At 45.4% G+C, this 12,138-nt stretch overlaps 1 protein-coding gene across 1 annotated transcript in view; it reads left to right on the plus strand.

The window, feature by feature from the left end:
* The window catches only part of slc25a22a (solute carrier family 25 member 22a), a 31,746-nt gene that overhangs the window by 14,000 nt on the left and 5,608 nt on the right, over positions 1–12,138 (plus strand). The window contains exons 6-10 of the mRNA XM_079500510.1: positions 300–354; positions 2,659–2,719; positions 3,273–3,417; positions 5,337–5,491; positions 10,287–10,362. Coding sequence (XP_079356636.1) covers positions 300–354; positions 2,659–2,719; positions 3,273–3,417; positions 5,337–5,491; positions 10,287–10,362 — 492 coding nt within the window. The remainder of the gene's footprint in view (positions 1–299; positions 355–2,658; positions 2,720–3,272; positions 3,418–5,336; positions 5,492–10,286; positions 10,363–12,138) is intronic.

The raw sequence follows: 12,138 nt of genomic DNA on the forward strand, positions 1-12,138 counted from the left end.
CAGGGGTTTGAGTATACAGGTACAGGATTTTGAGCTCAGCCCAGTGGAAATGACATGCACGCTTCCATATGGATGTTTCCGTCGCTGACAAACAATGATGGGGTTCAATGAATGATTGACTTGTTTCGCATCAGCATGCAGCACCTCACTTGTGAATTATTAATCCACCGCTCTGCCTGACGGGTGCTGAAACAGGAGACTAAAGCGTAATAGTCGTATCGCCTGCAGGAGGATCAGTGAAGCTGTGTTTCACAGAACCCACTGACCTGCCCCTCTTTTCCCTTCTTTGTCTTTCACAGGAAGCTCACGCTGGTCAAGGAGATGCTGGCCGGATGCGGGGCGGGTACATGCCAGGTGAGTGTCTGAGTCATCCTTCTTTTCTCCACCTTGCTTTTTGCTGCCTGTAGCACTGTGAAGACTCACGGCAATGTGCATGTTGTTTACACACAATGTATATCATTGCTGCCCAGGCAGAATCCCTGTATCTCCATTTATTTTAGGCTAAAATAAATGGAGATACAAGCCCCTCCTATATCCAGCTTTTAGTGTATGTTGTTCTGGAATCTTTTGGAGAGCACTTATAACACAGTTAAACAACATAATGAGACAGACACAATTCAGAGTTTCAGAGTTACAATGGAACACCATACTGACTCAACACAACTCAGTCAGACTTCAGTTTAAATACATTCCTACCCCCCTCAGGGAGTAGGTGGGTCTTAACACATGAGACAAATGGGAAGACCATCCCCTCAGTCCACAAGTTACAGGTCAAATGTCAGTAAAGACAGAAAACAGCTTCTCATAGTTTAGTTTCCCATGAGTGATTTGATCTCCTTAAATGTATAACTTAGTGTATTCCACATTTCCTCGACAATGTTCACAAACTTTGTTCTACACAAACAATAAAGCTGCTATAAGCAATATTATGTCAACATTTTAATGACTGATGATTTTTTTTGTCTCTGTGACACATCTAGGGGCAACAATCTGCATTCAAAGATATTCCTAGAAGCTTTGTCATTGGTCAAAAAAAAACGGTCGGCCTGGGCCATGGCTCAGTGGTCCAGGCACCTTGGCTGGCAATCCAGTCTGGCAGTGTTCCGCGGGTTCGACTCCCGATCCCGACGGCCTTTACTGCATGTCTTCCCCCCCATCTCTCTCCCCATTTCCTGTCAGCCTACTGTCTGTCCCTCCATAAAAAATATAAAATAAAGGCGAAAGCCACAAAAAAAACATTAAAAAAAAAAACCCCGGTCGAAATGACTAACCAATCAGGAAGTAGACAGGCAAATCGACCAATGGCAAAGCTTCTAGGAAAATCTTTAAATGCAGATTTTGGCCCCTAGATATGTCACAGAGACTACATTTTGTTTTGGGAGCGTTTTACCCATTGCTGGCTGTCTGAATACAAAAAAAAAAGAAAAGCTCATTAAAAACTTGACATAATATTGCTGCATCATTGACAATGAATGGAACATTTTACATCATAGTGTCTGAGCAAATAGACATAGTGTCAATTTGACATCATGATGATGTACGATGATAAGAGCGCCCCTCACTTCACACAGGTGTGTTTTTTAAGGTTATTTTGGAGCATTTCTGCTTTATTTTGATAGGTCAGTGTAGAGGGACAGGACGGGTGGAAGAGAGAGTAGGCAATAGCATGCAGGAAATGATTAGTCGGACCGGGAGTTGAACCCTGCGCTCACTGTCAAACACGTGGTACTGTATGTGCCTTAACCAATTGTCTGTTGGGTTGCCCATATCTTTCATAATTCAATACCCTATTTTATTCTTCATTGAATGACAGTGTCACACAAAAGCAGTGACAGTAGCAGATCCACAAGCTCACAAACCAAGTGTGAGCTTGTAGATCTGCTATTTTCACCACTTTTGAAAGATTATGGAATGTTTTATAATTTCTTTGAAACTGTTGACCTCTAATGTGGTTTAGGCTGTCTGTGGGGTTTATAAATATTTCACCAATGAAAAGTATTAACACGAGCTTGTAATAACTACATTGGATCCATTGGGACATTATTTATTCCATTTTTTGAAGTACCGGTAACTGTTTTGGACATATAGACGATATATCCTCAGGAAATACTATAATATTATGTTAAAATGCTCACAGTTTACAGTTTCAATGTGACACTTTATTATGCACCCCTGAAGAAATTACACACTGATTTTCAACTGTTAATACTATTAGCAGGCGTGTAGATTGACAGATAGATAGACTTGATTGATCAGATAAGCGCATGGCCATGTGGCGTGAATGACTCATTGTGGAATGCTTGTTGCCAATATCCAAAGGCTTCATCCACAGAGAATGTGATTAGATTAAGTGTAGCAGGCCTCAGATTAGGATTATCACTAAGAATGTGGGCATCTCACTGTTAATCCAGTTAACTAGTTACCAGTGTGTGGATTACAGAGGAAAACAAGCGTGTACATTTAAGACAATCTGCGTCAGTGGATTCACACTGGACACTGCTTCAGCCTTAAGCACAACCTTTCAAAGCTGTTATTAACTAATCTTCAACTCTTTTATGCTTATGACGTTTCCTGTGTTCGTGACATTGTGTGTTGGTCAAATTACATTTCTATGTTAAAATAGTTTCTAATGAACAAGTTAATTGTTTCCTCTCACAGGTTGTTATCACAACTCCTATGGAGATGTTGAAAATTCAGCTCCAAGATGCTGGACGAATTGGTAAGAGACCAACAGTTAGTGGAACTCGAAACAATGAAGTGGAACTATGTTACAATGGAGAAATGGTGACCTCATGTGGTCACGTCAGTGATTACAATATCTCTGTACCCAGTCTGAATTCAGTATCCACTACTTGTACTTTTTGTGTGTTTTTGTTTTGCTTGTTTGTTTGTTTGTTTTTGGTTTTTTCCCTAGAAAATGTCCATTATGCTATGGTGAAAAAGGGGCCTTTGTGTAGAATAGATTCATTATGTGTTTTTTTCCACTGGGATTGTACTGATAGTAATATTGTTCTCATATAGGAAGGAGAGGTCGCACAGCTCGTAGTCACGATGCAAAAAACTTTTATTATAAGACCAACGTTTCGGCAAGAATGCATTTTGTGCCAAAACGTTGGTCTTATAATAAATGCTTTTTGCATTCGTGACTACGAGTTGTGCAACCTCTCCTTCCTTTACAAGTTTTGTCCCCCGTGGTCAGCATCTCCCCACTATTGGTGTGCACTCCTACCTCTTTGTTTGTTAGTAATATTGTTCTCCCCATGTTTCCTCAGCGGCTCAAAGGAAGCTGATGCCCGAGACAGTGGTGGCGGGCACGGTGGAGCCCAAATCCCCCACAGCCATGCAGATAGCCAGAATGCTGTTTAAGGAAAAGGGCATTGCTGGCTTATATAAAGGCTTGGGGGCCACGATACTCAGGTACATGATCATAACACTCAATATTCAGTGCAACAAGTCAGTGTGCAACTTCCTCTTTATATTCTGTGTAGATGCTGTGAACATGCTGCCATTCAACAATAGGTAGAAAGGCCCGGGCCACTGGCGTTGCGGTCTGGGCACCTAGGCTGCACGCAAGACAGCGCGTTGCGGGTTCTAATCCCGATCTCAACGACCTTTGCTGCGTGTCACTCCCCATGTGTCTCTCTCGCTCTCTCTCTGTCTCTGTAGGTCTTATTTGACAAACAAGAAAAAAACATAACACCACAGTGCGTGCCTACCCAGCACAAATTGTGCACGCACACACACACACACACACACACACACACACACACACACACACACACACACACACACACACACACACACACACACTCACACACACACACACACACACTCACACACACACACACACACACGCACACACACACACACACACACACACACACACACACACACACACACACACACACTCAATCAATCAATCAATCAATCTTTATTTGTCACATACATATTAAAAAAGTAGTATCTTTAACATGCAGTGAAATGTACGTAGGTCAGCCCCACAGAAGTGAGCAGTAAAACAGGACAAGAGGACTAAAGCTAAAACAAATCTACCCCTACACATCTACACACACGTACACACACACACACACACACACACACACACACACACACACACACACACACACACACACACACACACACACACACACACACGCACACACACACACACACACACACACAGTTGTACTAATACGTGACTTTTACTTACTATAAATTAATTGAGAAAATCAAGTAGCCTACTCATCAAAGGTACGTGGAGCTCCACAAAGCGCCTTATGTCCAGTGTTCACCTGGACATTTTCATTTGATAACATGGTCAAGGTCAAGGTAATCTTTATTGTCCACAAGGGAAATTTGTCTTGGGCTTTCACCCCAGCTACAGCCACACATAACATCAATGACAAACAAAAATACATTACAGAGGGAGACACAACATTACACAATTGCATACATGATGTGGATAATCTAGCCTCACACAGTTACTGCTGTTTCAGAGCCTCGTTCAACATCTTAGTTGATGCTGGTACAAACCATTGTTTAAATCTGATGTATTTCCACTTTGGTCAATCCGGTCAGACTTTCCTGTCGCATTGTGCTCCTTGGATTGTCTTTAATTAAGCAATATTATACGAGAGGGTGTGCGTTACTGTCATTAATGGCCTGCGTTGCTGCAAGAACGAGCCGAAGGCCAGTTCTGTAAGCAGCGCAGAAGTGCCATTAATGACAGTAACGAACACTCCCGAGTGTAATATTGTGATTATACAACAAAGTAAATAGCACATTTCATACATCAAGTGCAGTTCAATGTGCTTCACATAATCATGACAGGAGGATAACAATGAATAAAAGAAAGCATGAGAGAAAAAAAACAAGAATCATTGAGAAATGATTTAAATATATTTAAAGTTAGCAGCACAATTGAGTGTCAGTAGTTGTTCATGACACAGAGAACCAAGGAACAGACGATTTGTAGCATGTCTAATTTGTGATGATAATAATTATAAATTGCAGTATTTTTCATTCAACTGTAAGCGATGATGGAGGACTCATCTGAGGACGAGCTAGTGTGTGAGTTGTGTGTGTGTGTGCGTGTGTGTGTGCGTGCGTGCGTGCGTGCGTGCGTGCTGCGTGCGTGCGTGCGTGCGTGGGTATGTATATTTTGTATGTTTGTGTGTGCAGTCTTAATGTGTATAGGCGTGAAGGTCATGCAAATGTGCATAGACGACAACAAGGTACCGTTTCCATTCTGAATCTTCCTCGGTGCCTAGCTTGGTCACCATGACGATCTGTGATTAATATACATTTCATCTTTGCTTTTCTGCTTCCTTCCGCAGGGACGTTCCTTTTTCCATGATCTACTTTCCTCTCTTTGCCAATCTCAATCACCTGGGTAAACGAGGCGCGGACGGACCCGCGCCTTTTTACGTGTCATTTTTCTCCGGATGTCTTGCCGGGAGCACGGCTGCCGTGGCTGTGAACCCTGTAGACGGTGAGTGAGACATCAGACAGGGTACTCCCACACAGTAGAGACATCAGACAGGGTACTCCCACACCGTAGAGACATCAGACAGGGTACTCCCACACAGTAGAGACATCAGACAGGGTACTCCCACACAGTAGAGACATCAGACAGGGTACTCCCACACAGTAGAGACATCAGACAGGGTACTCCCACACAGTAGAGACATCAGACAGGGTACTCCCACACAGTAGAGACATCAGACAGGGTACTCCCACACAGTAGAGACATCAGACAGGGTACTCCCACACAGTAGAGACATCAGACAGGGTACTCCCACACAGTAGAGACATCAGACAGGGTACTCCCACACAGTAGAGACATCAGACAGGGTACTCCCACACAGTAGAGTCATCAGCCAGGGTACTCCCACACAGTAGAGACATCAGACAGGGTACTCCCACACAGTAGAGACATCAGACAGGGTACTCCCACACAGTAGAGTCATCAGCCAGGGTACTCCCACACAGTAGAGACATCAGACAGGGTACTCCCACACAGTAGAGACATCAGACAGGGTACTCCCACACAGTAGAGTCATCAGCCAGGGTACTCCCACACAGTAGAGACATCAGACAGGGTACTCCCACACAGTAGAGACATCAGACAGGGTACTCCCACACAGTAGAGACATCAGACAGGGTACTCCCACACAGTAGAGTCATCAGCCAGGGTACTCCCACACAGTAGAGACATCAGACAGGGTACTCCCACACAGTAGAGACATCAGACAGGGTACTCCCACACAGTAGAGACATCAGACAGGGTACTCCCACACAGTAGAGACATCAGACAGGGTACTCCCACACAGTAGAGACATCAGACAGGGTACTCCCACACAGTAGAGACATCAGACAGGGTACTCCCACACAGTAGAGTCATCAGCCAGGGTACTCCCACACAGTAGAGACATCAGACAGGGTACTCCCACACAGTAGAGACATCAGACAGGGTACTCCCACACAGTAGAGACATCAGACAGGGTACTCCCACACAGTAGAGACATCAGACAGGGTACTCCCACACAGTAGAGACATCAGACAGGGTACTCCCACACAGTAGAGACATCAGACAGGGTACTCCCACACAGTAGAGACATCAGACAGGGTACTCCCACACAGTAGAGACATCAGACAGGGTACTCCCACACAGTAGAGACATCAGACAGGGTACTCCCACACAGTAGAGACATCAGACAGGGTACTCCCACACAGTAGAGACATCAGACAGGGTACTCCCACACAGTAGAGACATCAGACAGGGTACTCCCACACAGTAGAGTCATCAGCCAGGGTACTCCCACACAGTAGAGACATCAGACAGGGTACTCCCACACAGTAGAGACATCAGACAGGGTACTCCCACACAGTAGAGACATCAGACAGGGTACTCCCACACAGTAGAGACATCAGACAGGGTACTCCCACACAGTAGAGACATCAGACAGGGTACTCCCACACAGTAGAGACATCAGACAGGGGACTCCCACACAGTAGAGACATCAGACAGGGTACTCCCACACAGTAGAGACATCAGACAGGGTACTCCCACACCGTAGAGACATCAGACAGGGTACTCCCACACAGTAGAGTCATCAGCCAGGGTACTCCCACACAGTAGAGACATCAGACAGGGTACTCCCACACAGTAGAGACATCAGACAGGGTACTCCCACACAGTAGAGACATCAGACAGGGTACTCCCACACAGTAGAGACATCAGACAGGGTACTCCCACACAGTAGAGACATCAGACAGGGTACTCCCACACAGTAGAGACATCAGACAGGGTACTCCCACACAGTAGAGACATCAGACAGGGTACTCCCACACAGTAGAGACATCAGACAGGGTACTCCCACACAGTAGAGACATCAGACAGGGTACTCCCACACAGTAGAGACATCAGACAGGGTACTCCCACACAGTAGAGACATCAGACAGGGTACTCCCACACAGTAGAGACATCAGACAGGGTACTCCCACACAGTAGAGTCATCAGCCAGGGTACTCCCACACAGTAGAGACATCAGACAGGGTACTCCCACACAGTAGAGACATCAGACAGGGTACTCCCACACAGTAGAGACATCAGACAGGGTACTCCCACACAGTAGAGACATCAGACAGGGTACTCCCACACAGTAGAGACATCAGACAGGGTACTCCCACACAGTAGAGACATCAGACAGGGTACTCCCACACAGTAGAGACATCAGACAGGGTACTCCCACACAGTAGAGACATCAGACAGGGTACTCCCACACAGTAGAGACATCAGACAGGGTACTCCCACACAGTAGAGACATCAGACAGGGGACTCCCACACAGTAGAGACATCAGACAGGGTACTCCCACACAGTAGAGACATCAGACAGGGTACTCCCACACAGTAGAGACATCAGACAGGGTACTCCCACACAGTAGAGACATCAGACAGGGTACTCCCACACAGTAGAGACATCAGACAGGGGACTCCCACACAGTAGAGACATCAGACAGGGTACTCCCACACAGTAGAGACATCAGACAGGGTACTCCCACACCGTAGAGACATCAGACAGGGTACTCCCACACAGTAGAGACATCAGACAGGGTACTCCCACACAGTAGAGACATCAGACAGGGGACTCCCACACAGTAGAGACATCAGACAGGGTACTCCCACACAGTAGAGACATCAGACAGGGTACTCCCACACAGTAGAGACATCAGACAGGGTACTCCCACACAGTAGAGACATCAGACAGGGTACTCCCACACAGTAGAGACATCAGACAGGGTACTCCCACACAGTAGAGACATCAGACAGGGGACTCCCACACAGTAGAGACATCAGACAGGGTACTCCCACACAGTAGAGACATCAGACAGGGTACTCCCACACCGTAGAGACATCAGACAGGGTACTCCCACACAGTAGAGACATCAGACAGGGTACTCCCACACAGTAGAGACATCAGACAGGGGACTCCCACACAGTAGAGACATCAGACAGGGTACTCCCACACAGTAGAGACATCAGACAGGGGACTCCCACACAGTAGAGACATCAGACAGGGTACTCCCACACAGTAGAGACATCAGACAGGGTACTCCCACACAGTAGAGACATCAGACAGGGTACTCCCACACCGTAGAGACATCAGACAGGGTACTCCCACACAGTAGAGACATCAGACAGGGTACTCCCACACAGTAGAGACATCAGACAGGGTACTCCCACACCGTAGAGACATCAGACAGGGTACTCCCACACAGTAGAGACATCAGACAGGGTACTCCCACACAGTAGAGACATCAGACAGGGTACTCCCACACAGTAGAGACACCAGACAGGGTACTCCCACACAGTAGAGACATCAGACAGGGTACTCCCACACAGTAGAGACATCAGACAGGGTACTCCCACACAGTAGAGACATCAGACAGGGTACTCCCACACAGTAGAGACATCAGACAGGGTACTCCCACACAGTAGAGACATCAGACAGGGTACTCCCACACAGTAGAGACATCAGACACGGTACTCCCACACAGTAGAGACACCAGACAGGGTACTCCCACACAGTAGAGACATCAGACAGGGTACTCCCACACAGTAGAGACATCAGACAGGGTACTCCCACACCGTAGAGCAGGGGTGGGCAACTGGCGGCCCAGGGGCCACATGCGGCCCCCACCTTCACTTAATGTGGCCCTCAGGTTAATGTCAGAATACTGATATAATATATTGGTTTCAGCTGTTACTATTCCACAACATGCAAACATGACCCGCTGTTATTACTTCAGTCTAAATTAGTAGCTCATTGCTTCAACCACAAGTATAATTAAAGGCATTTGAAATTACATAAAAATGTTAATTTTCAGGATTCCAATTCCAAAAATAAAAATTTCAATTTGAATATAGCAAAAATAGCCGATCTACAAGCTCAAAACGCGTCGCAGCGTTTTGAGCTTGTAGATCGGCTATTTTTTCTACGACAGTAATATATGGCCCTAGGGAGTGAGTGTGGAAATATAGTGGCCCTCTCCATCGTCAAAGTTGCCCACCCCTGCAGTAGAGTCACGAAGATGCAAGATTCAGCTTACAGCAGGCGTCTCTTCTGGGTTTTTAAACCGCTGGTGGATGGAAAATGAAGCTTGCGCGCGGCTGCAACTTGCAGCGTCGGCCTGAAAACCAGAAGCGCTTTGCCCACGCTGCAGTCGTTGCAGCCGTGTGCAAGCTTCATTTTCCATCCACCAGCTGTTTAAAAACCAGGAAGAGACGCCTGCTGTAAGCTGCATCTTGCATCTTGTTGAAGTGACTGTCTGGAAGTGGCTACACTGGACCAATGTAAACAGATTCGGCAAGAGAAATAAGCAACCAGGACTCTGAAAACAAGACCAAAAGCAGCGACTAAAGCACTTTAAGCCTACATACGCACATCAGCTATTTGAAAATTGCCGATCTAAAAGCTCACAACGCATCTCGATGCAATGTATTGTGAGCTTGTAGATCTGCTATTTTAAAGAAATAAATCTTGGGAAAAAGGTTTTTACAACACAAATGTGGGGTAAACAGCATTAGGAAGCAAGCCCAAAATAAGCAACTACACTTTATACACAAACGCAACCCAAAAACCTGCCAATATTTACAAGCCCAATGTCGCTTTATAATACGTGGACATGTCAACAATGCATTGGACCTGATTTCCAAGGCATCACACAGACTATGATAGCTGACGCCTACTGTATGTGTTAATCTGACTCACTTTATGTTCCAGTGATAAAGACTAGACTGCAGTCCCTGAACCGAGGGAGCACAGAAGACACCTATAATGGAGTGGCAGACTGCATCAGGTAACCTCATTATGTCCTGCTTACTGATGATACAATCATAATGATGTCCTTTCTAATTATCTCCGCCAGGAGATCGTGCATTAGGCCGTGTGCGTGCGTGTGTGCGTGCACGTGTGTGTGTGTGTGCGTGTGTGTGTGCATGCGTGTGTGTGTGCATGCATGCGTGCATGCGTGTGTCAGATAATCTTGCATACTACTAGGACAATCACTGTCATAATTATTGTGCATTCTGACAACAGGCCAACTCTTGAAAAATGTTCAACTATCGTATAATCACAGAGCAATCGTCCATAGGATTAGGATCCCCCCAGGCTAGCCATTTCCAATGTGCTTCTGATTTATGGGATTTCAATGCCAAAATATACATTTATAAACGTGACAACATAGCCCAAATCCCTTAATGTCCGCACACATGCAACGGTCTGAATAGCCACTCTGTAGCCTGGGTTCACCACTCTGTAGCCTGGGTTCACCACTCTGTAGCCTGGGTTCAGCACTCTGTAGCCTGGGTTCACCACACTGAATCTGTTTTGCCACTCGCTACTCAGTCGGGAAAGGCTCTCCAAGGTAGGCGGGACATGTAAACGAGTGAAATCGCCCCGTGTCTTCTGATTGGTCTGTGGTGTGGGTTGGGAAAAAGAAACACCAGTTTGATGTTGTATCAATGGGCACTGCGCAGCTACTGCACTGCCCTGAAACCCCAAAATTCTCTTGCAAGATTTAACCCATTCTGGGCGGGAACCCCTTTTGGTGTTTTAAACATTATGTTATAATTTATCTATTGAAAAATAGCAGATCTACCACCGAGTGGCGCGCTACGAACTATAGGTCTGCTATTTTTGAAAAATCGCTAAAATGTGCCTCAAATCTTTCAGAAAATTGTCATGATTTAGAAAACTTTTTTTTGTTAATTTCGACGTCAGGCCTGAATGGGTTCATTCATCAAAAAAGGGGTGTCGTTCTATGTCACAAGGTGGACCACAATGGAAATAAGCTTCGGCTTTTTCGTCCATGTTGGAGTTTTCCTATTTGATGACACTGTTGTAGTTTTTGAGTGCTAGCCCCTCCCATATCCAGCTTTTAGTGTATGTTCACAAACTTTGTCCTACACAAAGGATTAAATTCCCATTGACAATGAATGGAGAATTTTACATCAGTGTCTGAGCAAATTGGCATAGTGTCTATTTTACGTCATGATGATGTACATGTACAATGATAAGAGCGCCCCTGACTTCACACAGGTGTAAACTGCCAAATTCAGTCTTTAGCCCCTTTTGCAGAGTTTACAGTGCCAATTCTCTGCAATTATTGCACCAAAAAACCTAATATAAGCTAATACAGCGGCGTCTTGAAATCAGAGGCATGTAGAGCTGTTAAACTATTGTGCCGGAATTGAAAATATCAGGTTTTGGGAGATGTTATCAGGGCATCCTGGGAGGAACAGATTAGAGACGACTTTCTTGGTTGTAGGTAGACATTTAACTGCATATATTGCATTTTTGTTATTATTAGGGCATGCATCCTAGTGGTTTGCAATCTATTTACCACACCTAGTTATTATCTTCTTTGGAATGGCCAGGGTTATGTTTTTGCCCGTGTTCATGTGACGCAATTTCCCATGTAAGCCATGGATAATTCAGCTTGACAAGATTTTACACCATTCTTCAAAAGCTTTTGCTATTGTTCTTACAGATTCTGTCCAAAACTCAGTTAGGATCTGTTTTGCAAAATTGCCCCAAATCATGAATGCAGTGTCCGATCAGCCCCAAATTTTAC

The sequence above is a fragment of the Electrona antarctica genome, assembly GCF_951216825.1.
Source record: "Electrona antarctica genome assembly, chromosome: 5".
In the NCBI taxonomy this organism is placed as follows: Eukaryota; Metazoa; Chordata; class Actinopteri; order Myctophiformes; family Myctophidae; genus Electrona; species Electrona antarctica.